Source organism: Plecotus auritus (assembly GCF_963455305.1).
Source record: "Plecotus auritus genome assembly, chromosome: 8".
In the NCBI taxonomy this organism is placed as follows: domain Eukaryota; kingdom Metazoa; phylum Chordata; class Mammalia; order Chiroptera; family Vespertilionidae; genus Plecotus; species Plecotus auritus.
In genome coordinates, this window is record NC_137782.1 from 71,843,054 (window position 1) to 71,870,730 (window position 27,677).

The 27,677-nt window shown below is 38.5% G+C and overlaps 1 protein-coding gene across 2 annotated transcripts in view; it reads left to right on the forward strand.

Annotated features, from left to right (window-relative positions):
• PLCB1 (phospholipase C beta 1) overlaps window positions 1-27,677 on the forward strand; it is a 660,162-nt gene that overhangs the window by 217,953 nt on the left and 414,532 nt on the right. For both annotated transcript variants that reach the window (XM_080685590.1, XM_080685589.1), the window contains exon 3: window positions 4,176-4,244. In XM_080685590.1, the coding sequence (XP_080541716.1) occupies window positions 4,176-4,244 (69 nt within the window). The remainder of the gene's footprint in view (window positions 1-4,175; window positions 4,245-27,677) is intronic.

Below are 27,677 nucleotides of genomic sequence, written 5' to 3' on the forward strand. Positions count from 1 at the left end.
GTGGGGAGGCTAGGAGTGTGATCTCCTAAGGATGGGCATTGTGTACCTTGAAAATAAAGGGGGTCTGTTAGTTCATTGTTCTTTCATTAGTCCAGGAAGCCCACAGGCCTTTGTGGACCCCAATACCCTTTCTATTGTGGGATGAGCTTTGAAGTGAGAGAACCAAAATTTTCCTTCTTTTGCTTTTCTAAAGATGTTATAAAGTATAATGTAAAGGTTATATAGTATAACATTTGCAGCAAACAAAACGATTTCAGTGGCTGCTTACATTTCTGAATAACTAGAGACCTTTTACTTGTATAGGGTAAAATTTGATGCTAAGGACACTTATTAGGAGTTGGTGGCTCTTGTCATTCCATAGTTTTTCTTCAATTAAATCAAATTAAACTGAAATTGGGCATGCTTTTATATTCAGTAGGTATAATATTTTTATTTGACAGTTCTATTATATACAAATAAATGACAATTATAGATTCTTCATACAACATACTATAACATACAAGTAGCATCAGCATCACTTGAGAGCTTATTAGAGATGCAGGTTCTCAGGCTGCCCCAGTCCCGTTGAACCAGAAACTGGTGGATGGCGCCAGCCAATGTGTATTTTAAGTCTTCCAGGTGACTGTAACGCAGGCTAAGGTTTGAGAAGTATGATCAAAGTGATCAAACTCATTTTACAGATGATAAAACTGATGCTGGGCATGGTATGATGACTGGCTGAATACTTAACTAGATGATTTTAGGGCCCTTACTCAGACCCCTATTTTTCCTTAAAATTACATGACCTCTGTTTCTTAAACTGGAAAACAGTAATTCGTAAATGAATTGAAAAAGGGACCATTTCCCTACTTTCTAATAGCGAGAGTGGTTTGTTTAAACTGTTAGCACAAGAAAATTAACCTAGAAAAAGTTTTAATGACACAAGTAACAGTTTTGTGGTCCTGTGCATTGGGTTTCTCATTTTCTTTTTAGTGGAGGAGAGAATAGGATGCAGTTAAACCCCAGAGGGGTGGCTGCTGCATGTTAATAGAAGTGGGAGACACTATTTTAATCATCACTTTCTAGCCCAATGAGTCCACGGGCAGATTTTCCACCCGGGTCTTTCCCATGCTACATTACCCTCATTGATAGTGCCCCTTGGAGGTTTTCCTGCTCACACAGTGTTATACGCTGGTGAGAGTTTCTCAGTCTTTGTGATATTGAAATGAATCCCTCGGGCAGCTGGCATTAACTACCCCTCTGTGACTTGGGGAATGAGCATTTCCTCTTGAGCAGAAAGTAGAAAACAGCGTTCATTATGTGTAATATAAAAGACTGTATAATGATGCCTGCTAAGATCTAGTTCCATGTGAACTCAATTTGGGCTTTGTGTGTATAAACAAACAAGTAAAATTTACGTCTATTGTTTGTTCAACTGGGAAGCATTTTCTTGAATAGAAAATGTTGCTATAAAATTAGAAAAATGCATTGTGTATGTGTGTGTGTGTGTTTTTGCCTATATGTAAAACATTATGCAACATATATGAAAAGTGCATTAAACATAAACGTCAACATTTTATGAATAATTATAAAGAGAACACGCAGTTAACAACCACTGAGTCTAGGAGTGATTGTGCTAACTCTCCAGGCTCCTAGGCCAGTGGTCGGCAAACTGTGGCTCGCGAGCCACATATGGCTCGCAAGCTGCGGTTTGCCGCTCTGTTAACTAATGAGTTTGCCGAACACTGACCTAGGCTGTGTATCCTGAGTGTCTTGTAACCTCTCTGTATTTGTACCTGTTCTTTCCTCTCCTTGGACATCCCACCCCCAAACACACAGAATTGTAAGGCTGCAAAATTTCTTCTAATTCTTATAGATGGGCTGAAAAGATGCCATAGCCCTTCATGTCCCATGTCTGCAGGACACTTTGAGATGTCTCCTTTAGAGTATAAGAATTGGTTTTTTGCATGGGCATCTCAACACAGGTATCAGTTCTTTGTGTGTGTGTGTGTGTGTGTGCGTGTGTGTGTGTGTGTGTGTGTGTGTGTGTGTGTGAGAGAGAGAGAGAGAGAGAGAGAGAGAGAGATTTCTCAGTACCTGGCCTGCACCTGACATACTGCAGCATTCAGTTGGTTTGAGGGACCAGTCCCTCAAACCCACATCTCCATAATTCACTATCATCTTACCCAAAGTTTTGAGTCCCAGTGAGGAAGATGGAAATCCCAGAGTTGTTTATAACTCCTCTATTTCCTTCTGTTAGTGCTACCTCCATACTATCACTCTCATCTTTCTTCCAACTACCCCTGCCTTTGTGCTCTCTCCTTTCTCAAATTGCCACTCAGCGTGGTCTTCAAGCTTAGTTCTTATTTCTCCTCTTCCAACAAATGTTTTGGTTGATGTCGCTGTGGAGGTAAAGAACCTGGGCCAGAAGCACTACTTCCTCATGTCTGAGGACTTTATTATACATTTGCTTAAGTGAAGCCTTGAGTCCGGTGGTTGATACTCTTGTTTTCTAACATTTATAAGGTGATCTTTAATATTGTGTATGGTGTGGCCTTAGGGCAGTGGTCGGCAAACTGTGGCTCGTGAGCCACATGCGGCTCGCGAGCCGCGGTTTGCCACTCTGTTGACTAATGAGTTTGCCGACCACTGCCTTAGGGGAACCATGGCACCAGTTATTTAATCCTGCAAATTCCTTGCTGGCTTGTTGCCTGTCACACCTCAGGGTTTGGGAGGATTCCCACAGAATCACACACAACTGGGAATGGGTTAAAGAATAAAAAAAGGGGGAAAAGCAAACTAGATCAGGATGAGTAAAAGAAGAGAGGGCACTGGTTCTTGTCCTCCCTTCAGCCCACTGAGAGGTGTGCTGTAGCATCTCTCTGTGTCATCTCCTATGACTTTTCTCCACATGTTCAGGGTCCCACCAATGGAATACTGAATATTGCCCAGGCCAGTCCCCTTTTGTGCTGCCATTATGCCTTTCCTCTTACTGTTTCTTACTCCTGGATGTCTCTCTGTTTTTCTCCTCCTCCCTACCCCTTTTGCCTGCAGTGTTCTCATTCTCTAAGTGTTTATAAAGGTCATGGATAGGTATCTCAAGGTTCCACTCAAACTTCTGGTGCTTTCTTTTCTGGATCTTTGCTGATGTTGTACCCTCCAACTGGAATAAGACCCCTCTCTCCCACCTCCCTTCTCCATGCTCAGTCACTCCTCCAGGGACTTTTCTCTGAGCTAATAGGGGAAAACTCTTTGCTCTGCTGACCTCCATAGCAGTTAACTTTAAATTTGACATTGACACTTTCTCCTTGGTCTTCAGCAAATGCATTTCTTAGTCTTCTATTTGATGGCAAGTCCATCCAGAGAAGCAACCACATATTATGTCTTGTACTTTAGATTAACTTGCATATTATAGGTCTTCAAAAATGTATAATAAATAAAGGAAAATATCAAGGTATAAGGTATGTGTGCAGAAGGCTTGAGTAGGGGTGGCTAGGGGAGGCAGATTCATCTTGGCCAAGTGAGCTGGGTATTCTGTGAACTGTTGGGAGGAGCATCATCTTCTACCCTTTCCCCCTCATCCCTCACCCCACTCACATGGCCTCACTTATACCCAGAGTGACTCTTAGGATTATTTTTCAACAGGAAAACAGGAAGGCCGGATTCATTCGGACTCAGGAATGCCTTGTACAATAGACTAGGGCAGTGGTCGGCAAACTCATTAGTCAACAGAGCCAAATATCAACAGTATAACGATTGAAATTTCTTTTGAGAGCCGAAAACCGACTTCTGCGCATGGGCCACAAAGTTTCAATCACACTGTACGTGTGCGCCCGCATGTGGTATTTTGTGGAAGAGCTACACTCAAGGGGCCAAAGAGCCGCATGTGGCTCGCGAGCCGCGGTTTGCCGACCACTGGACCAGGGGCCCACACCACACATCATAATACCCACAAAATGTATTAGAATATAGTATATTAACCTGAGTAGTTAGAAGTTTGCTATCTTTTTGTTTCCATTATAATTCAATAAATTATTAGTATAAGAGAAAAAAATATCCCAGCTGCTGAGAAATCTTCAGGCAGGTCTCAAGATATTATTTTTTTAAAGTGATATAAATGAAAAGAGATCAAACAAAGAAAAGAAAACAAAGAGATCTATGTGGTTGCTTAACAGTTTCACATTTTTGCCTTCCAGGAGACGGAGCTGTTAGATCTCAGCCTTGTCAAGGATGCCAGATGTGGGAAACATGCCAAAGCTCCCAAGGTAGGAAGCGGAGCGTTGTGCCCGCGCCAGATGCCGCCTTGATTATTTAGCTGTGTCATAGTGTCAATTAATTGCCCCAATTAAAAGTTTCTCTGTTGTAGATGTTGTAAAACACAATAAAGCAGCTGATCGTTCCAGAAGCCATGCCCTCAACGCTTCCACTTTTGTTAAAAGACAGAAACATTGAGCAAAGATATAGGCAGTTGGATATAGGGGCTTTTCTTTATTTTTGTTTGAATAAAATAACAATGTTAAAGTTACTGAGCAATTCTAAATAGCTAAAATGTGTTTGAAATTAACTTCAAAATTTCTTGTACCTCATAATCATAAATAATAGTATCTTTGACACAGGATAAACAAGACCTGGTACCTCAAATGCTTTGCAATTGAAATCATTTCATCAGTTGAGCCCAAAGGGTGTACGAGTTCTTTCTGCACAGTTACTAGTGAAGACCAGCAGACTTGGGAACAGTGGTGTGGAATGTCAGTTTGTTTTGGTGTGAAAAACTTACTGAAGGAATATTCAATGCAGTGTTTGCACTTTATTTTTTTGAAGGTTGTTTAAACATGCTGAATAAGGGACGTAACATTTTTTTTTAACATAGATTATCTGGTAGGGTATAGTATGATATGTTGACTTACCATTGAATTGGGATATCACTGGTTAACAAAATTATACAGGTTTTGGGTGCACAGTACTACAACACATCATCCTTACACTGTATTGTGTGTTCAACACCCCAAGTAAAGCTTCCATCCATCACCATTCATCCCCCCTAAACACAATTTTAGTTCTTTAAATACTTCCTTTCTAGCACGGAGAATTTTGGCAAATAGGGAAGTACAGGTGCCATTCAGTAGCTTTTGCCTCTTTCATGGAAATTGACATAAAACTAGCAATTTTCCATTTGAGTATCTGCCTGCAACTTTTGTTTTATTTTTCAAAAGTCAAAATAGTTTCTTTGAAATCAAAAAGTATCATTATTTTATCTCTGGCGATGCAGGAAGACAAAAAAGTCACCTGTAATTATTATTCTTCAGATACATAACAGTGCAGCCTTTACTTGCAAATTTTGCCATAGGGTAAGAACCCAAATACTGCTTTCATTACTGAAAGGGGTTAACAATTATCTACAGGAAAATGTGAGAAAGAAAAGGAAGGAAAAATCAAAGTTATTTTCAAGAAAGTTACTATTGATGTTTCATGTGAAAGCAGTATAATATTACTTACATTCATCTCTGGAATTTCAGTAGTTTAGTTTTTCAATTTTGCAACATTAATGGTTTGTTGATGATTCAAAATTGTTCACAGTTTGTAGTGCAGGAAAGAATATTTTTTTCTTCTTCTTCCAACAATATTCCAGCCAAGTTTCTTGTAAGCCTGTTAGAGCTATATTGGTAACATTGTAATAAAGTTTGCCTTTTAATTCAAGTTTATTGGCCTGACTTGAAATTTCATTCTCAATATTTGTTAAAGACAGTTGCCTACACTTTATTCCTCTCCTCATAGCCCCAAGCATCATGAGTCCAAGTCAGTTCCTCAGACACACACAGAGTTTCTCAGGCTTGAGTCTTTTTAATTGCAGCCCCCAGCCTGCCTACCAGTTGTGCTTCATGTATGGATGCGGTCTGATAAATGGCTATGGAATGATGACAAATGAACAGAGCTGTGCTCAGCTGATAAACTGCTATTAGATCCTAAAACACGTCTTTTGAGGACAGTCTTAGACACTCGGGATACTCTGGCTTCTGCTGCTTTTCCACCAGAGATTGCTTTCTCTGTGGATTTCCCATGTTCTTGGCTCTTCCCCCTTTCGATTTCTTGCTGGTTTTCAAGAACCTCAATCAACGATCATATTTTCCAAGCTGGGTTCTGTGGCATATTTTGTGTGACCTTCCTGAGACTCAGAGTTCTGCCTCATTGGTTAAGTCATGATATTATTACTACTACTAATAATGATGATGATGATAGATGAGTATTTTATATCATTGCTATAAGAATTAAATGAAATAATTCACTAGCAAACCTTTAGCAGAGACGTTCTTAAATTTATCTGTTCCTGGACAATCTGGAAAACTCTAAAAAAAATGCTGATGCCTATTCTCCACCCCCCAGACATTCTGGTGGTGGAAGAATTTAATTGATATAAGTGTGGCATGCACATCAATTTTGAAAAGTAAATTTGCAGCAACATTTGAGCACCACTGCCTTAACTTATTGCTACTATATAATAAATCCTCACTAAATATTAACCACTCTTGTTGGTATTGTTGTCATTATTTTTGTACATATTATTATTAAAAGCTTCATGTTGGATTTGCATTTGGTTTTCATTTTGCTCACTTAACTTGGAAAAGTTTGTTATAAGGAGAAATTGGATCAGGGGCTTGTCTGAAAGTGGTTTTGTGGATTGACAGGGAAGAAATAAGCTGCTAATCATATCAGTTTAAAAAATCTTTAAGTTGTAAAAGAAAACCCCAGCTCAACTGGATAAATAAAAACAATTTATTAAAAATGATTGGAATGTGTTGAAAATTTCAGTGGGAGTGCTGGGTTTAGGTGAAGTCTCATTTAGCTGCTCAAAACATGTCATGAAGGTAGACATGACTAATCTGGCATCCAAGGTGCTGGAAGGGATGCCTTCTAGCCTGGGGATCCCCGTAGGGGGGCATCTTCTGCAGGCCACTCTGGCAGATCCTGGCTTCCCCAGCAGCATTTCTGTTAAGTCAGGGACCAAAGAGGGAGGAGCTCCCTCTGGAGTATTCCAGAATGATTGCAGTATAAACAACTGGCAGAAGGAGGTGCAAGGCCTGGAGGAGGAAAACTAAATAAGAGAAGACCATGGAGTTGAGTAGAAGGAAAGCAGCGGGACTGGCAGTGGAGAATTAGAAAGCCTAAAGGCATCAGTATGGAGTGAGAAAAGCTTAGAAACTTAGGGTGGGAAGGCAATGCAAAGGAAGACAGATTGCCTAGAAGACTTTCTGTGAGGGCTCATAGACCATAAAAGAAGACCATTTGTGGAGCAGAAATTATTTATCAAAAGACCCAGGCATCTCGCAAATATTTATCTACGCATTTGTATTATTTTTGTTTTTCACAGCTTCTTTTTATATAAAAATTCATGATCTAGTTGAGATGAACTGTTTTCTATGCCTGCTGTGATTTGAAGTAACATTTTAAGAAATGGAAAAGCTTTCTATGCGTTACTCAGTTAATGGGTTTTAAATGTCAACTCCCAACACAATACATACAACTCCAGATAGGATTTTCTCTATACAGCCTTTGTTCACGTTACCAATTTTGAAATTTCTCACATTTAAACAAAGAAGATGGGTTGGGAGATTTTTATCCAAATGTAAAAGCTAAATGTTAAAGACATCTAACTTGTCCTTTGAAATCTAACATGTATTTTTTATGTTTCCTTTCATGCTCTCACTCTTTCTCCCTCCCTCTCAGGCTGATGAGGGACAGGTAGAGGTCAAGGTGCTACTGTAATACATCTCGTCTATGCTATAGACCAGTGATTTTCAACCTTTTTCATCTCATGGCACACATAAACTATTTACCAAAATTCTGCAGCACACCCAAAAATATATTTTTTTACCAATCTGAAAAAATGTATAATTTTGATTCATTCATATCACACGGCTATTGCTACATTGGCTGTTGTCATGTTTTTTATTTGACAATCTAAGGGAAAAGAGCTCAGTGACCCTGACTAAATAGTCAGGTATTGCATGTTTTAAAAATTCATGTGGCATACTGGTTAAGAATCACTGCTGTAAACACATGTTCTCTAGATCTTCATTTCAAAAGGATCTTTGCTGTTTAAAGAGAGAGTTTATCACTATGGTTTCTGATCTACTAATGGTTCCTGACCCTGCAGATCAATTTAGTGGCTCATGTGCAGAACTAATCAAATGGAATATGCCTGACTAGAATGAAAAATATCAGTGTCTTATGCAGAGCAAGGTGCTTTGTGAAACTTTTTTTTTTCATGTACTTAAGTGTGTGTTCTAGGTCACACACAGCACAAAGTGTATTGTTTTGCTATTGCCCATGTCAGAAAGGTTTCAGAAATGCTGCTGGCAAAGATAGTTCCTTTATCCTCAGGATTCTTAGGAAGTATTTCAACCCGAGATATATTGAAAAGTAAATGGGAATGGAAAAGTCTAGATATGGGCTTGGTGTCAGCTCTGTCATTAAGGAGCTTAAGAAAGTTGTTCTTTCATTTTGTGCCTCTACTTCCTCATCTATGAAATTGAGGGTGGGGGATACATGATGGTAGGTATATGCGTTCTGTTGACGCTTGGTTCCCACTAAAATGAGAAGTTAACCAAGTCAAGGAACTCCATCTTACAGAGTATAAAACTCATGTCCAGCACAATTACCTTAGACTTAGCAAAACAGGTGAACTTAAAAAATCAGGTCACATTCTAAGCAAGGTAAGGAGCTATGCAAACAAAAAGAAAAGAAAGGACAAAAGGCTTCTTGAAAGCAATTCTAGGATGGCTTAGAGGCTCTTCCAGTTTTTAGTACATGAAACTAAATGCTGCCGACATTCAGTTCTCAATGCGCGCAGCAATATCATTGAAGGATAGTTCTGTAGTTTTACTTTCAAACTGTGTTTGGGCAAAGAAAACTGCTCCATATGCTTAGCTGACAATTAACCTGTGCATTCTATTGGTAAAGGACAGCTTCTTTCAGATGTGTAATGTTCCTTTGAATACGGGTTCCTTGTAAATATCCAGGTCACAGTTAAATTCGAGGAGGCATATAGGGTCACCAGAATCACTTAAGATAGGTTAGAGTGAAATGAAATCTTAAAAACTGATCATGTTCTGTTTTCCTAAGTCCTATACAGAAATGATGGCTGTTCATTCTTTATTGATCTGACAAAGGGTCATTGAGTGCCTGTTTTTGCCAGGCACTATTATGGGCACAGGGAAAATAGCAATGAACAAAAAAGACACACAACTCTGCTCTCATATAACATTCTGTTTTGGAGTGGGGATGTGCTGGTAAACTGGCTTTTAAAAAAAAAAGGAAGAAAAGAAATAAATCACTGATTTGTTGTGTTCCCTAATTTCCTTTGGGTAAATATTCTTAACCTACTAGGATTGAAACACACTGAACACAGAGTTGGAAAGCTGTGTAAACCACAGCATCTACCCTGTGAACAGGCTCTGGCACCCCTCTGGGTGGGGGAAACAGATAACAGATAAGTCCCATTGAGAGGAATAAAGCAGGACAGACACACACGATTGACCATGAGTTGTGAAGAGGCTTGCTGTTTTGTAGAGCCATATGGAGTAAGTTCTCTTGGCGAGGTGAGGTCATGTAAGTAGAAATAAGAATTAAGGGAAGGAGGGGCATTCCAGGCAGAAGCATTGTAAGAGCAAAGGCTCTGAGGTAGGAACATGCTTGGCATATTTGAGGAAAAGCAAGGAGGCCAGTGTGGCTACAGTGGAGTTCAAGACAGAAAGAATGATGAAGTCAGAGAGGGGGCTAGGGGCCGCATTATTTTGGGCTTCATAAGCCATGTTAATGATTTGGGCTTTTCTCTAGGGAAATGAGAAGGAAATTGAAGTTTCTGAGCAGAAGAGAACAAGATCTGACTTTAGCTTTTAAAAGCATCACTGGCAAGTGTTGAGGTAGACCACAGAGGACAAAGGAAGCATCAGAGAGACCAACTAAATGGCTTTTACAAATATCCTGGGCAGTGTTGATGATGACCAAGAGGTGAAGAGACACATGTGAGAATCTGAATATGTTTTGAGGGTTGAGCCACAGGCTTTGTTAATGCATTGGATGTGAGGCATGAGAAAAAGTAAGGATTCAAGGACAACTCTCAGTGTTTTGACCCGGGAAAGTGGGAAAATTGAGTTGCCATGTCCTGAGAAGGGAAGGAAGAAGCACCCTTACACAGAAAAATCCAGTTTGGTTTTTCGATATTTAACGTATACTATATACATACAATGGAATATTATTCAGCCTTAAAATTGAAATGAAATGTTGACGCAAACTATAATATGGATAAACTTTGAAGACAGTATGCAAGAGAAATAAGCTACACACAAAATGACAAATATTCTACAAATCCCCTTAAATGAGATACCTAGAAGAGTAAATTCATGGAGCCAGAAAATAGAATGGCAGATTCCACGGGCTGGGGAGGAAGAATAGAGAGTTGTTGTTCGATAGGTACAGACTTTCCGGTAGAAAGGATTAAAAAGTTCTGGAGATGAAAGGTGGTGATGGTTGCACAACACAAAAAGGTAAATTTACCTAATGTCACTAAACTGTACACTTGACAATCATTGGAATGGTCAATTTTATGGCATGTATATTTTACCACAATTAAAAAGAGGGAAGCAAGTGAGAATGAGTAGCCTATGAGAAGGGATATGAAGCAGGAGAGAGCATATCCTGGTCACCTGAAAATAAAATTGCAAGAAGGAGGAAATAGTCATTTTGGTAAAAAGGTAGAATTTCCTTCTTGCCTTTTTTTTTCTTTTTACTTTGGCATTCCTGTAATTTTACTGATGATACCATTTTATACATGCTTTAAATTTTCCCCATGTATCCTCAGCATTTCCTGTTAATATTCAAAATGGGTTATTTATTTAAGGGTTGTCAAATCTCAAATAGCTCCTCATAGAATCTGGATGCCAATAGATAAATCTCATAATGAGCTGTTATTTGGACGTTATACAACAGCGGTTTCAGTTAATCATCCATGAGGCCTAGAGTTGAAATGAGTGCTTTATTTAGTGTCCCCTTTTCTGATCATACGCTATCTCCCTGATTCTGAACACATTTCACCATTATGGGAAGCTGCAGTCCTAAAATTTGATGTAGATCTTTGAGATTTAGGAAAGAAGAAGAAAATCCTTTAGACAGCAAAATAAAGGTTTCTATATTTTTCACTCAATTGCTAAAGAGATCTGCCTTTGGTCTATATTGTTGGTTCCAAATAGTTCTTAATTTACCTGACATGGTGCAATAGTTGTGTTTTGGGTCTTTTTTAATTTTGTCATTTCAAATGTGTATTTATTTACATCTTTGCTAGATGGAGAAAAATAGGGCTAAAAAATCACAGAATTATCTCTGTGTGTATAATGGTTTTGACAGCTAGCTATTCACATTTATCTCCAGATGTAAATTATATGGCATAGTTCTTTTTTTATGTTCCTTAAATTCCATAGATGTCAGTGGTTTCCTTGGAAACAAAAACCCTTATACAACTAGTCAGAGATTTGATAGCGGAAATATCAGGTTGTGGAGGGGGCAAGGAATGGTTCCCTTGAATATTTGCCTTTAAAACTCGTCTGCCTTATCTACCTGCCCCTAACCCTCTTGGCCATTCAGTAGTGGACAAGAGAAAATTTTTAAAGCTACCATTAAAATATAGCATATCTTCTCTAGTGGTTAAAAGCTTTTTACTTTTTGAAAGCAATCGAGAATAGGCTGTCTTTTTGTGATGCTAGTAAACATCCCCAAATTTGAGAAGAGATTGATATGTCTCTTATCAAGAATTAAATTTGAGCAGTTGCTCAGTATATATATATGTGTGCCCATCTGTAAAAGACAAGGAACTGAACACATGCGTGGCTGAATAAAGAGTCTATGCTTTGTATAATAGCAAGCATCTGTCTTAGTACCCTACTTGCCAAAGAGTTCAAAAGGCCCCTGAAGGGTAGTGGAGAGGGGATGGGGAGGCCTCAGTTCTGTCAAGGGGGAATAGTGGGTGAAAGACACGGCAGCCAAGAGCACTCTCATTGTTGGCCAGAGTGGACCCCTTGTTGAAGACAGGATTAGAAGGTTGTGGCTCGCCCTAGCCAGTTTGGCTCAGTGGATAGAGCGTTGGCCTGCGGACTGAAGGGTCCCAGGTTCGATTCCGGTCAAGGGCATGTACCTTGGTTGCAGGCACATCCCCAGTAGGGAGTGTGCAGGAGGCAGCTGATGGATGCTTCTCTCTCATAGATGTTTCTAACTCTCTATCCCTCTCCCTTCCTCTCTGTAAAAAAAAAAAAAAATCAATCAAATATATTAAAAAAAAGAAGGTTGTGGCTCATGTGATCAGTTCTTCTGTCTAGTATAATTTGCATCTAAATCTAATTCTACATGCAATGGTACACAGTTGTATTTTGGAAACATTTCGCAATTAATTCTTTGAAATGCAATAATATGCCACCTTGTGGATATATCTGATATTCATTTCTTAGATTAATTCTACCTAGTGGACTGCTCTCTAAGCCAGGGTTTTCATTCTTGGGTTCTATGTAACATAGAAGTATGAGAAGCACTTGGGGAGCTTTTAAAATCTCAATGTCCAGACCACACCCAGATCCATTAAATCAAAATGTTTAGTGTGGGGCTCAAGCACCAATATTTTCTTTAAAGCTCCCCAGAGAGCCCTGTAGTCAGCCAAGTCTGAGAACCATTATTTTAAGTAAAGAGAGTATCACTTAAACGGAGGCTGGAAGTCTGAGATCAGAGCATCAGCAGGGTTCTTCTGAGGCCTCTCTTTTTGGCTTGTACATGGTCATCTTCTCCTTTTGTTTCCACATATTCCACCTTCTGTACCTATCAGTGTCCTAATTTCCTCTTCGTATGAGGGCATCTGTTACATTGGATTAGAGCCCACTCTAATGACCTCCTTTTAAATTAATTACCACTTTAAAGACCTTGTCCCCAAATACATTCATGTTCTGAAGGACGGGATTAGGTCTTCAACGTATGAATTTAGAAGAGAAACATCGAGTCCAAAACAGTATTTCCTCATTACATTATAAAACCAAGTTTATGATTTACTTTTCTAAATGAATAGCATTGTAGGATTGTTTCACAATTGATGTAATATAGATAAGTTGACTTTTTCTTTATCTTATAATCAATATGATTGTCAAAGTGAATAGAAATGTGTAGTGGGAATCATTTCAGAAGTAAACATTATTGTTTTGTTCAGAGTGCCTCTATTGCAGAAAGGGTTTTTTTTCTTATTATCAGCACATCCATACTACTCCAGAGCACCCAGTTTGTGTCTTTATGCATTATAAGTGCCTAAGGGCTTATAGACATCAAGTACATAAGTTCTTGGGTCAAGTTGCCAAGCCTCAAAGCCAATAACTAGCTATATAACTCAGCCAATTATTCCACATCTCTCAGACAGTTTCCAATCTGCATTTTGGAAACAATCTCCATGTCTGTTTATCTGGTTGCTGTAAGGACTCAATGATAAAATGCATATAGTTCTGATATTTAAAACTACCGGAGGAAATCTATTTTTTATGTATTAACTGTAGAAAAAGAAACTTGAAGCACATTTATCTTTGCAGCCAAATACCTGCCCTCAGAGGACCATTATAGCAACCCATTCTACTGAGACTTACAGTTCTTATTTAGAAATCTGTCCAGATTTGCAGTTGAGTACATTTTCCCCACAATCAAAATAATTTTAGAGCAATTTACTTTTAGTAAGAAAGCTTGACATCTTTTTCTGCACTATGAGCTGTTGAAACAAAATCTGAAGCTCTAGTTTGAAATGCAGGAACAGCTTTTGGGGTTGAAGAGATCCAGATCAAATCCCAGTGAACAAATTACCTGAGAGATCACAGGAAGGTTTCTAGGTTTCTCTGTGGGAGTGATAACACCTTCTGGATAGGGTTGTCCGCTGAATAGATTATGGTTGGTAACAAGACAAATCGTAACATGGGACACACTTTAGGAGCTCACTCATTGCTACTTAACTCCCTGCCTACCTTAGGATCACTTTTCATTTAAGCTTTTTAGCACTCAGTGAGTCTGATAATTAAGCATCTATATTACTTGAACTGCTTTCTTTTTGCAGTTTAGGTTCTATAGTAATTTGGCCTATAATTTGACATATGGTCCAATTGGGGAAAAACTAGAATGTAATTTGACACAAGGTATAAAGGGAGAAAAAGTCTGGGGACTTAAGGTATTATTCATGTCCACCCTGGAGTTATTGTGAAAATTAAATAATGTACCTACCTGAAATGGGTTAGCCAACCATAATGTGTGGTAGAGTAATGCTAACATGTGGGGCTGCTTGCTATAGTGGACAGATTTAAGAGTAAATACTAGTTTATTCTGAGAAATTCACTTTTATCATCTTAGAATGGAAAATAGCTAATATTTTCTAAATTCCTTCTATTTACCATAAAACATGAAATCCTAAATGGTAGACTTTGGATGTGATACCCAACACACAGTAGGTACTTGTAAGAATGAAAGAATACTTTCACCGTAGTTTTCTCTCTTTCCAGAAGGTAAAGGCTGTTATATAATTAGCTATTTAACTGTGAAATCTCAAGAACCTGAAGAAATATTATTGATCTTATATAAAAAGTAGCAATTAAAAGTCAAGATAATGTAATAAAATATTTGCCACTTGACAGATCTTTGTTAATGGCAGAAACAATGTTTTTTAAGACAACCGAAATTAATGTCCATAGAGATTTCTAGGAGATGAAAAACCGCACTTTATTTGTTGCTATTTAACTGTGAAACAGGATCATTGGGTCTAACAAGTCAGAAAATTCACCTTTCAGTCTCACACACCAGGATGTTTTCTCTGTACTTCATCATCCAGATGTTTCTTGACATTTTAATTTGTACCCCCAAATTACTGATTTCAGGTAAGACCAGTGGGGCTGGAAGAATTGCTTATCACTGTTGGCCATAAATGGGAGTAACACTGTGAAGAGTCACATTATTTTCTCTCAGGGGCAGGGAATGCTTTTTCAAAAACAATTAATTCATTAACCAACATAGTTCCTTGGAATACTAGTACATGCTATGAGATTGAAAGAATTTTGGGAGATACTGGCGTTCTTTGTTATAGGAGTTCTAAGAGTCTTTCTTGTGTTGGACATGGATTAGGATCATTTTCCATTCTTTTTTGATGATGGGCCTTTTTGTCAAGAGCATCTCAAAGGATTAATGTCCTGCTGAATTCACTTTGGTAAATGTTTCTATAGTCTGTACTTAAGACATTAATCTTACACTCCACATTGTGACTGGAACACCAGTTTAAGAGTGAGGCTTATTCCCACAGTAGTGCAAATGCCTAATTAAAGATGTTTAAAGACCAAGTTCTTGGGTGATCTACACTAGAAAAGTCTTCCTTTTCTTAAAAGTCACTTGATAATATACATTTGAATTTTATCTTGTATTATATCGATTTATTTTTAATTTTAAACTCTATTAGCATTAGTCTCACTTATTTTTCCCCAGATTTAGTCCTTGGCTATGACAGAAAGCCATCAATATTGCCAATATATCATTCAAAACACAAGAATTTTATAACTTCCCCAGTAGCTGGAATGCAGTTTGACCTTTAGGCCAGCATCATGCATGGTACACAACTAGGATTGGATTCCTGTGACAGTTCTCTCTGGAGATCTCTTTCCTGTGGTTTACATCTTATCACTTGTCTGAAATTGATGCCACTTGGGTTCCTGGAAGGATCTGAAGTTAAGATAAAGGTTGAATTGAGGTTAATTTAAAAGGGAGCAGTCATTTGTAAAAGCCATGCATAACTTCTTCCTGGTTCCCCTGTAGAGGTGTGTGTGTGTGTGTGTGTGTGTGTGTGTGTGTGTGCAGGCTTTCACTCTGGCCACAGTCAGTTACTTAACCTTGGCATATCTTGATTTCTTCAACCATAAAATGAAGTTCATAATACAATTTCCCTGGGTTGTTAGGAGGATTAAAGGCCATAAGATATATTTTAGTCTGCACTTTGTAATTGGTAGCTGTTGTTATCCCTAAAACTAAAGGTGATTATGCAGATGTTTAATAGACTTGAAGTCTAGGTCATTTGACAAATTAGACTCTTGGCTGCATCAGCTGTAGTTTCCCCTTCTTCCCTTAGATATTTATATTTATTACCTATATTAGACAGGTATTTCACTCTCTGTCAAAGTTTTCACTTTTCATCATATCTTGACCACTTTTTTAAAAGCTTGCTTATTATTTATATTTTGAAAATACTAGGTAATATTTAAATTTTTACATTGAACATTTCTTTACTAGGGGGTTTAGGATTGTTAATAGCAGGTTAAAATTGTTTGCCAACATAATTTTTCTTTTACAAATGTTAATTAAATATTACATTTCATGTCTTTAGTTGAAATTAAATGTCATTTTTTTATCTGTGTATGATACATTTGCTTTTACCCTTACAGTATCTTAGTGTAAATTTAGTGAGTTAGAAAAGAAGTCCTACGGGTTGGGATATATACAAATAATTTGGGAAATTAAATATAGGCTTGATTATTTTACCATTTGGTAAATATCTACTTTATAAAAAGGAGTTAATGAGAAAGATTTATTTGGGGTGCTCTGAAAACATGTTTCTGTTTTAATCAGTTTATATTCATGCAGTTTTGTTTGAAGATTAAAGATTCTTTTGAAGGCATTGTCTACATATTTTTACTCACAAATATGGATACCAGATGAAAATCTAAAAAAATTAATTTAAGATCTAATATTAATACTGTCTCACACATGTACCTAAGAATATAGAATACCTGAATAATGATAATAAAATTTTGTTTACACATTGTTAAAGTTCGTGTTGCTGTCAAATAAATTATCAGTGCATAATATTGAAAAAGAATAATTCTTACAGAACTTAAACTAAAAATAGATCACTGAGATATTTCATATGAGTTAGTGGTTGATAGAATTTTTGGAAAGTATTGCTAGCACAATTTATTCTTTAATATAACACTCAATGTTTAATTTTATGGCCAACTGCTCAAACTTTCATGGTTACAGTTGATAGTTCTTAAGTCAGATAATTTATTTAATGGATGCTGTAGAGCATTTGAAATACCGTGGAAGTATAGCTAGTCTTCTTATTTTTCCATTAAAAAGATAAAATTATTATTCTTGTGTGCAAAATACAAAAAGTCACAATATATCAATTCTTAGCTATGTAAATAATTTCTTTCTAATTCTTAACTGTTCTACATTATTCTAAAATCTTTAAGTAAATTCTTAAAATGTTCCAAGTAACTTAAAAATCATCAAGTTTCTTCTAATCATGTCCGTAAATATTCTGCTTTTAATTTACCTATATCCGTGCCCAATTCAAGATTATGAATCAAGAAACTATGAAGTTGTGAAAGAAAAATAATATGTTGAGCTGAACCATGCTTTGCCTTTGTAAGTTGATCTAGTTTCTCTGGCAACAAGATGTTAGACAATAAATCATGTGGAATCTATGTAATCAAAACCATATAGTTACAGAGGCAGTGGGAGCTGGAAGTTCAGGAGTGTCATCGGACTGTGTTGGTGGCATCTTTGCTGCAATTAATAAGGTGTGGCCTTGTTAACTCAAGACATAAATTCAAGCTGTGGTGAATCCAAGTACATTAAAAATATTGTGTTTAATCCTAACAAAACATTGTTTTGTGAGCATTAGTTGGTATTAGTTGCACGTGGCAAAACTTTCATGCACAAGTTTTCCCTCTCATAATTGTGGACCGCTGGCTCCTAATCACTTACCTGCCTGCCTGCCTGGTCACTCCTAACTGACCCTCCCGCTGTCCTGGTCACCCCTCACTTCCCCCACTCCAGCCTGGTTGCCTCTAACTGCCCCCCCCCCCCCCGCTGACCTGGTTGCCTCTTACTGCCCCCCCTCACGGCCTGGTCACCCCCAACTGCCCCCCTCTGCTGGCCTGGTCGCTCCTAACTGCCCCACCCTGCTGGCCTGGTCACCGCCAACTGCCCCCCCCCCCCCGCTGGCCTGGTTGCCCCCAACTGCCCCCCTGCCAGCCTAGTCACCCCTCATGGACCCCTGCTGGCCTGGTCACCTCATGCAGCCTGCTGTTCAGTCGTTTGGTTGTCCCTCACTAACCCCCCTGCCGGCCTGATTGCCCCATGCAGCCTGCTTGTTCAGTCGTTTGGTCGTCCCTCACTAAGCCCCCTGCCGACCTGATTGCCCCACGCAGCCTGCTTGTTCAGTTGTTTGGTCATCCCTCACTAAGCCCCCTGCCGGCCTGATTGCCCCACGCAGCCTGCTTATTCAGTTGTTTGGTCGTCCCTCACTAACCCCCCTGCCAGCCTGGTGGTAGGCAGCCATCTCATGAGGGTGTGATGGTCAATTTGCATATTACCTCTTTATAATATAGGATCATAGGGTTCTTCCTCATTTTTTCTCCTTCCATGTATGTATTTCTCTTTTCTCATAGTGACCATTCTGATTCCTTACTGCATTAATATATTTACTTCTTTGTTGCAGTCTACACAAATACTTTCAAAATAAAAATACTAGTGCCACTAATAACAAATCTGCTAGAGAAAATTTGACATTTCTTTGAAGTTGTCTTTGTTTCTTAGAATATTTCTCACTAAAATATGTTCCAAATTTATTGAAATTAATTATTTTCTAGAGTTATAATTTGCTATACAGTAAGATTCATTTATTTATAGTTATTCAATTTCAGAAAATACTAATATTCATCCTTTTAATTAAATTTATATTTTAAAAATATTTTAAAAATACTAATATTCATCCTTTTAATTAAATTTTTGTGGTTCAGTATTCAATTATATATATATATATATGAATACTCAGAGAAAGTTCACTTCCATCTATATCCCTTTTACTCCATTAATATCCATCTTATATTTTTCCTCCCCATTTTTCTGTTTGCAAAAGCAAGGAAGAACATACACACAGTTAGCTGGTACCTCTTATATCATTTAATAAAAAGTTAATCTGTTCTCAATGATTTAAGTTGCTACTTTTTCAAAATATATATAAAATATCCCTATCTTTCTTGCACAAAATGTAGCATTTTATCTGTGCACTTTTACAACTTGCCTTTTTTACTTAATGTAACCTCAAAAGCATTTCATATTGCTCCTAGAGTTCTTTTTCATTCTTTTATACATATTTTCCACTGCATGGTGGACTATACTTTATTATATCAGTCTCCTGTGGATGAGCATTTAGGTTGCTGTGTGTATGAGGCTACAATGAACAAAATGAAACAACAGAACAAAATAAGTTTTATGTATGGCCTTGGCTTACAAGTGCAGAGGGTGAAGGCAAATTCCTAGGATTGTTTACTTTTCTAACCTCTTCTTCATAGTTTTTTGTTGTTGTTGTTGTTGTTTTTTGGGGGGCTTTGTTTTGTTTTTACCATTTTCTGTTCCTCCTGCAATGTATTAAGGTGATGTTTGTCTTCTTGCCTTCGGCCTTACCATAAATTATATTGTCAGGTTTTTAAAATGTTTTTGCCATTTCGGTAAGAAATGCTATAAATATAGTTTTAACGTGCATTGCTCTTATCTTACAGGAAATTAAGCATCCTTTCATATATTTAAGGGCCATCTATAATAATAAAAGCATAATATGCTAATTAGACTGCACAGCCAAATGACCTGTCGGACGTCATTTCTGGATGTCCTTCCAGATGAAGCTGCTGCAGTGGGGGCCGAGGCAGAGGCAGTTAGGGGCAATCAGGCAGGTAGGCAAGCAGTTAGGGGTGATCAGGCAGGCAATCAGAGTGGTTAGGGGCGATCAGGCAGGCAGGGAGAGGGCTTAGGGGTGATCAGGCAATCAGGCGAGTGGTTAGGGGAGATGAGGCAGGCAGGCAGAGTGTTTAGTGGCAATGAGGCAGGCAGGTGAGCAGTTAGGGGTGATTAGGCAGGTAGGCAGAGTGGTTAGGTGCAATCAGGCAGGCAGAGGCAGTTCGGGGCGATCAGTCAGGCAAGCAGTTAGGGGCGATCAGGCAGGCAGGCAAGTGGTTAGGGGCGATCAGGCAGGCAGGTGAGTGGTTAGGGTGATGAGGCAGGCAGGCAGAGGGGTTAGAGGTGATGAGGCAGGCAGGCAAAGTGGTTAGGGGCTATCAGGCAGGCAGGCAGGTGAGCGGTTAGGAACCTGAGGTCCCAGATTGCGAGAGGAATGTCCAATTTAGGCCTGCGGGATCGGGCCTAAATCGGCAGTTGGACATCCCCTGAGGGGTCCTGGACTGCGAGAGGGTGCAGGCTGGGCTGAGGGACTCCCCCACCGCCCCACCCATGCATGAATTTCATGCACCAGGCCTCTAGTATGTATATATTTCTCTATGAATTTCTCTTCATGTGTACTTTGTACATTTTTCTGCCTGCTGTTTGGCCTTCCTTTCCTCCTTAATTTTTTTAGAGCTCTAGAATTAGCTCTTTATCATTGATATATGTTATCCCATTTTGTCTTTTGCCTTCTGAATTTGCCATGTAAGTTTTCATTTGTATTTTTATATAATCAACTTACTAATATTTTCTTTTATTTCTTTTTGATTTGGAGTTACAGAAAGTCATTTTCATCTAGTCTATAAAGAAATTTACCCATAGTGTTTTTCTAATATGGTTTCATGCTTTTATTTTTGAATATTTGATCATCTAGGACTTTTCTGTTGTATCTTGTAAGGTATGGATCTAATTTTATCTTTTTCTAACTTTATATCCTTTTGTCACAACACTTTCTTTAAAGTCCTTCTTTTGCCCTAATCTGGTATCTAGGTGTTCCGTTATCATTTAAGAATTCAATTGTACCTTTTTTCTTACTTGCTATGTAGTTATGTGTAAACACCATTTATTAGCCATGTCTTTCATATACAGTGTTTCCATATACACCTGCGCCTACTGCTGGGATATTTATTTTATTCCACTGTTCAGTCTGACTATTGATGCATACTGGGATACTTTAAACTCAAGTTCTATGAGAGAAGGTTCTTATTCCATAATAATAAAATAAATAGGAAGCTATATTTTTTTTATCAACCCATTATATCTACTAAATTTTGCTCTCAATACTATTCTTTCCTATTAATAACTTTCCCCCATGGAAAAAATTATTTTTCCTAAGATAATTTTGTTTATTGCATGTATTATATGTAGCTGCAGCAAGCCATTTTCTAATTTTTAAAAATATGTTAAAATTTTTATTTTTAAATATCCCTAGAAAATAAGAAACAAAACCATTATCAGTTAAGTAATTGGCATTATCATGTAAATTAGCCACAAGGTCCAGGAAAAAAAAATAAGAAAAGAACATTTATGGTTTCTCTGTCTTATATATTGGACTTTTAGAAATCTATGCCACCATTGAGTTGTTCATTCTATAATTTCTGAGCATATTTTATGTAAAAAATAACTCCTCTGCATTATTCATGTTGACAGTCCATTTAAAAAGTTGTAAAACACGGGGGAGCAAATGAATGCTGCATCTGCCCTGTGCTTTTTAAGCCTATCTGTTGTGTAGGATAGAAATCTTGCATAATATCAGAAATTTTCTTACATTCTTGACTGCTTGCGGTGGCATAGGAAGCACCGTAGCTGCATTATGTGGGTGAAAATGTCACCTTTTCTGATTGTACTTTTATCTAATGATGGTAAGAACTATCAGGTTCACTTCCTCACTGTTAGAGATGTCCCAAGTTGAGTTTTTTCTATTAAATGAATGCCATGAGTAGCAATTGTCTGCGACTTGTCTGAACTCCTCTTCGAGCCAGAACTTTTCTTGACAGTGGTTACCAATAACATAACCATTCTTGCCATTTATGACCTTTGGCACATGCAAATCAAATGATATTACCCATTCGAGTAGCAGTGGAATAGGCCTGGTTGAATATATTTAAATTGTTTCTATTTTTTGAAAATATTATTCACACATCTACAAAATCTAAATTTTAACAGTGTTAAAGATTATCATTTAAACGTATACTCCACTGTCCCATCCTCATTTTTTCAGTTCCCTTCCCAGAGGCAACAATTCATGGTTGTTTCCTGTTTTTATTTCCCAAGAAATTATGCACAAACCTGCCCTTTTCAAAACATTTTAAAATTGTACATAAATGGTGGCATACTATTTTTAATGCAGAATTGAATTTCTCTGTCACTAGTGGGGAGTGGGACTCTTGGGCCGCCACCTGGAACGAGCACTTCCAGATACCCCATGCGAGGATGAATCTTTGTGGAGTTAAATTTCTCGGGTTATCAAGTCCCATGCCTCGTAGCCCAGTCCTGAAAAATATGTAGCTGGGCTTTAGTAGAGCTAAAAGGGAAGCCAGTGTCCAGAGTTTCAGTTCCATGGTGGAATTGAGTCCGGTTCAGCCTTAGGCTAATCACAGTCCATAAGTTTATTGTGTGGGTCCCACATGACCGTGAGACCAGTGGGCTGAGAGCTGGGATGGAAGGTATGGGGGTAGATTGACAGGGCTTTACAGTGAAGGTAGCATGTGAATGGAATTTCAATAAAGGTGCAGACAGGAAGCGCATTGCTTATATCGTCATTCCAGACCCCAATCTAGACTCAATTTTGAAGCTTAATTTTATTCAGCACCTAGAATAAATATTTCTAGGGACATTCAATTATTGTTTGCAGACTGCACTTATGTGGGAATGGAGTACTAGTAACTCATTTGCATATGTATTAATTTGAAATTTGATTGTCTGCTTTATTGGAAATTAGGACCATTCTTTCTCATGAATTGAGAACTGGGGGTTGTCTATAATTTCATTTATTATTCAGAATCTATCCTAGACTTTGTGCCATAAATCAGTCTTTTTGGGGCTCGTGTTTATGTATAGATAGAAATTGTCTACATTTTATATCTGTTTTTAATAAGTGAAAAATGTGACATTAATTTTGTTGAAGAATAAAACTATTTTATAATCTTTGCAGACAAGCTTTAATTTAAGAAATATTGCCAGTCAACTTTCATTATAATAAACTAGAGGCCCAGTGCACGAAATTTGTGCACTCGGGGAGGAGGGGTCCCTCAGCCCGGATTGCGAGAGAGTGCAGGCCAGACCGAGTGACCCCACCGGTGCACAATTGGGGCCAGGGAGGGACGCAGGAAGTTGGCCAGCCAGGGGGGAGGGACCACGGGAGGGCTCCAGGGCATGTCCAGCCCATCTTGCTCAGTCCCAATTGGCCAGACCCCAGCAGCAAGCTAAACTACCAGTTGGAGCGTCTGCCCCCTGGTGGTCAGTGCATGTCATAGAGACTGGTCGACTGTCTGCCCCCTGGTGATCAGTGCACATTATAGCGAGCGGTTGAGCAGCCTTAGCATATCATTAGCATATTATGCTTTGATTGGTTCAGTGGATGACTGGACAACCAGACACTTAGCATACTAGGCTTTTATTATATAGGATTAGAGGCCCAGTGCACAAATTCATGAATGGGTGGTGTTTCTCGGCCTGGCCAGCAATCGGGGCTGATCGGGGGGTGGGTGGGGCGGCTGGTCAGGGGGAGGGGCCTCAGGAGGTTGGCTGGCTGGCTCCCCCCCGATTGGGGCCAAATGGGGGGGCCAGCCAGCCAGGGGGAAGCGGTCGCAGGAGGTTGGCTGGCGGGGGGCAGGGACTGCGGGAGGTTGGCCAGCCAGGGAGAGGGACCGCGGGAGGTTGGCCGGCCGGCCACGGGAGGTTGGCTGTGGGAGCACACTGACCACCAGGGTCAGCTCCTGCATTGAGTATCTGCTCCCTGGTGGTTAGTGCGCGTCATAGCAAGTTGTTGGCTGGTCATTCAGTCATTTGGTCATTTGGTTGCTTAGGCTTTTATTTATATGCATTAGTTTTGTTGATGGAAAGAATATTCTCTGCTGAGAGTTAACGGACCTAAGTTTTGTTTCAGGGTTTTGGCCATATATCTGTATATCTGTGGGCTCAAAGCCAGTTGTCCTCAGTTTCCAATTGCATACAATTAAGAACAAAATTCATAGGTTCTGCCCTCGCCAGTTTGGCTCAGTGGATAGAACATCAGCCTGCAGACTAAAGGGTTCCAGGTTTGATTCTGGTCAAGGGCATGTGCCCGGTTTGTGGACTTCATCCCCAGTAGGGGGCGTGCAGGAGGCAGCCGATCAGTGATTCTCTCTCATCATTGATGTTTCTATCTCTCCCTCTCCTTTCCTCTCTGAAATAAATAAAAATATATTTTAAAAATGTTGTAGGTTCTTTCTGTTCTGAGACTGGCTTTAACCAATCCCAGTTTTTCCCTGTAATGTCAAATGCTTTTCATTTGTCTGTGTAAAGCACATCTCCTGGTGTTGACCTAAAAATAAGACTTTAAAAAAGTACGTAGCACAGAAAATAAAATGGACAATTACCAAGCTTCGGTTGAATTTCATTTATTTTTTTTTCTTTCCTCCTTACTCTTCTGAGTAGCAGGATATCAAGTTCCTTGGAAAACTCTAAAATTCTATGATAGTTTTATACTTTAGGCTTATCATATGCATCAGTGCTTTCTCCACAGCACCTGTTTCTCTTCATGACAAAGTCTCCTTTATTTTATCCCAGCTAGAGATGTACTTTGGGTTTCTCCAGAAAGATGCCCGAGCAAGACTGTGGATACAAATCCACAAAGATCCAATCATGGAAGCACCTTGAGTATTCCAGAATTTTGCCTTTAGATATTTGAATATTTTTCTATCACACTTTTTATTTCAAAGCTTAAGCTATCTCTAATCTTCCTTGTGATATATTAAAATTCCTTATCACATATGTCACTGTCCTTTTGAATCTACTGCATAATAAGAAAATATGTATTATATGAATAAGGCCATACGAGTCATGCTCTTCAAAATACTGCATTAAAGAGGGATGGATGAAATATTTTCCTGGCTGTTATATCATTTTTACTACTAATGAGGGAAAATGGTATATTTTGTGACAGTGAAGCCATTTGATTCTGTACTTTGGAGGTAATCTGATAGGGTAGGGTAGCAGCATTCTGTGATTTGAAGAGTCTAAATATAAAAATATAAAGATCCTTTTCATTATCCTTCTCCAGAAATATTAGTATTGACTAATGGTATTTTTTTTAAAAGCAAGTCTCAATTCTTTCCAAGATATATTCACTATTGAGTCCATAAAACATAGAATATTTTGGAAATATGATTCTAACATTTAAAAATGGCAGAATTCGTCCTAGCTGGTTTTGCTCAGTGGATAGAGCATTGGCCCAAGGACTGAAGGGTTCTAGGTTTGAGTCTGGTGAAGGGCATGTACCTCGGTTGCAGACTGGATCCCGGGCCCTGTTCTATCGGGGAATGTGCGGGAAGCAACCAATGTATGTATCTCTCTCACATCAATTTTTCTGTCTGTCTTTCCCCCTGCCTTAAATAATAAAAATAAAAATTTTAACTCTCCTAAAAATAAAAAAAAAATAAAATTTTGAAAAAACTATCAATGGAAAATTATCCTCGGGTAAGAATTAATTTTTTTTTAAAGGCAGAATTCTTGTTGGTTATGGCTAGAGGACTAGAGTTTGGGACCTAAGTAAAATACCAAAACTGCAATTTTTGAAGTCATGTATGTCCAGATTAGCAAAAAGAACACTCTCTCTCTCTCTCAATCCCTAACTTGTCCTTGCCAGACCAGTTTTCTCTGATAATTTCAGAAGTACTTTCTTCAGCAATCATTTAAATGGTGATTATTTTTTGTTGTTGCTTAGTTCTTAATACAGTAGACAGAAATCAGACTTACTGTCAAAATTCCAGATAAGATAATAAACATATTATTGCTAATGAGTCTGCACACCAGATCTGTGGTTCTTAGGCTGGGTTCACTTATGTGTCTGTGGTCAGCTGTGGCTTGGTGAAGTGGCTCTGCTAATTTTGGCTGGGGCCTCTCATATGCTTTGGAGTCGCCTGGCTCTTTGCTGATCTGGCCTCTACCCTTCTCTGTGTGTCTTGCATACCACTGCCTCAAAGTCATTCTAGCCTGGGCGTGTTCTCATGATGGAGCCAGGGCTACAAGAGCAGGCGAGCCTGGGAGTATTCTCGAGGTCAAAGCAGAGGAGTAAGGGACTATAGCCACACAAGGCCTCTTGAGGCCAAGACTTCAAACAGGCATCCCATCAATTATTGCACATTATTTAGCCAAGTCTCAAGGTCAGCAGATTGAAGGCTGGGGAAACAGACTACCTCATAACATAAGAAACTGCAAAGTCACAATGCAAACTGGTGTGGACAATTAGCCAGTTTTGCAATCATTCTACCCCCACTTTCTTTCCCAGAAGCTGATTGCTCAATGACATCATTTTGGTTGCTCGAAATTGGCCATGGAAGTATTTACACCACTGAAACTGGCAAACATTAGTAAATCAGGGCTCCTTTTTCTTTTTTTGATGCTGCTTGTTAACATCTACCAGCACATCACTGCCTAGATGTGTGATGGAGAATTTGGAGGATCCAGTCAAGTCATCTTGTTGCATGAATTACAGATTCACCTTATTTATTCTTTTTTTAAAGTGGGGTATAATGGATATCCAGCATTATATTAGTTTCAAGTGTACAGTGTAATAATTTATATTTGTTTATATTGGAAAATGATCACAATATATACTTGAAATCCATCATCATACAGATTTACATAATTTTTTTCTTGTGATGAGAACTTTTAAGTTCCACTCTTTTAGCCACTTTCAAATATTCAATACAGAATTTTTAACTATAGTCACCATGCTGTACATTGCATCCCCAAGACTTCTTTATTCTCTAGCTGGAAGTTTGTACTTTTGACTTCTTTCACCCATTTCTCCCACCCTTTATCTCCTGCCTCTGGCCATCACTAATCTGTTCTCTGCCTCTGTGATCTCAGGTTTTGTGTGTGTGTGTGTGAGTGTGTGTGTGTGTGTAATTTTTGTTTATTGTTTTAGATTTTATATATGTGAGATCATACAGTATTTGTCTTTCTGTGTTCTACTTATTTAACTTAGCATAATGCCCTCAAAGCCCATCCATATTAATACAAATTGACCTTATTTTTATTTGTTCTATTCCTTTGGTTTGAGAAGGAAAAGATATGGAGCCTGTAAAGCAGAGGGCCTTTTCCGAAAGAAAACTCACAGAAGAAGCACTAGAAAATGGATAAATGCAAACAATAATAAGGCTACTTAAATTTCATTCTTCAGTTGTACCAACTTCAAAATGAGTTCTCAGAAAAAGCAAGAATTATCGCAGTTCCATGTGAGGGATCTTTATTTTTAAACTGCATTTATAGGGGTATTTTGTTGAATTCTTGGAATATAGTTAAACTGCATTTATTAGGGGTATTTTGTTGACTTGCTGTAATATGGTGGAAACTTAGGATAAACAATGTGATGTTTTAGAGTGGGAAAAATTAGACTGGTAACCAAGTAAAGAATCAGGATTCTATTTCTAAGGCTCTGATAGCTCTAAGTTGTATTCTTAACTTTCAAGCCATAGCCTCCTGATATTTATACTATTACAAATAGCCAAGGGATGAAAGCTGGAATGAGTTATGTGATACTAGAATTAAACAGTGTGAACCCATGTTTAGCTTAATATAGGTACATATAGATGGGTGAATAGATAAATAATTATAGATATGTGTACATACACAGATTAGTACACACATATGTGTTCTCAAGCTCTGCCCACTAA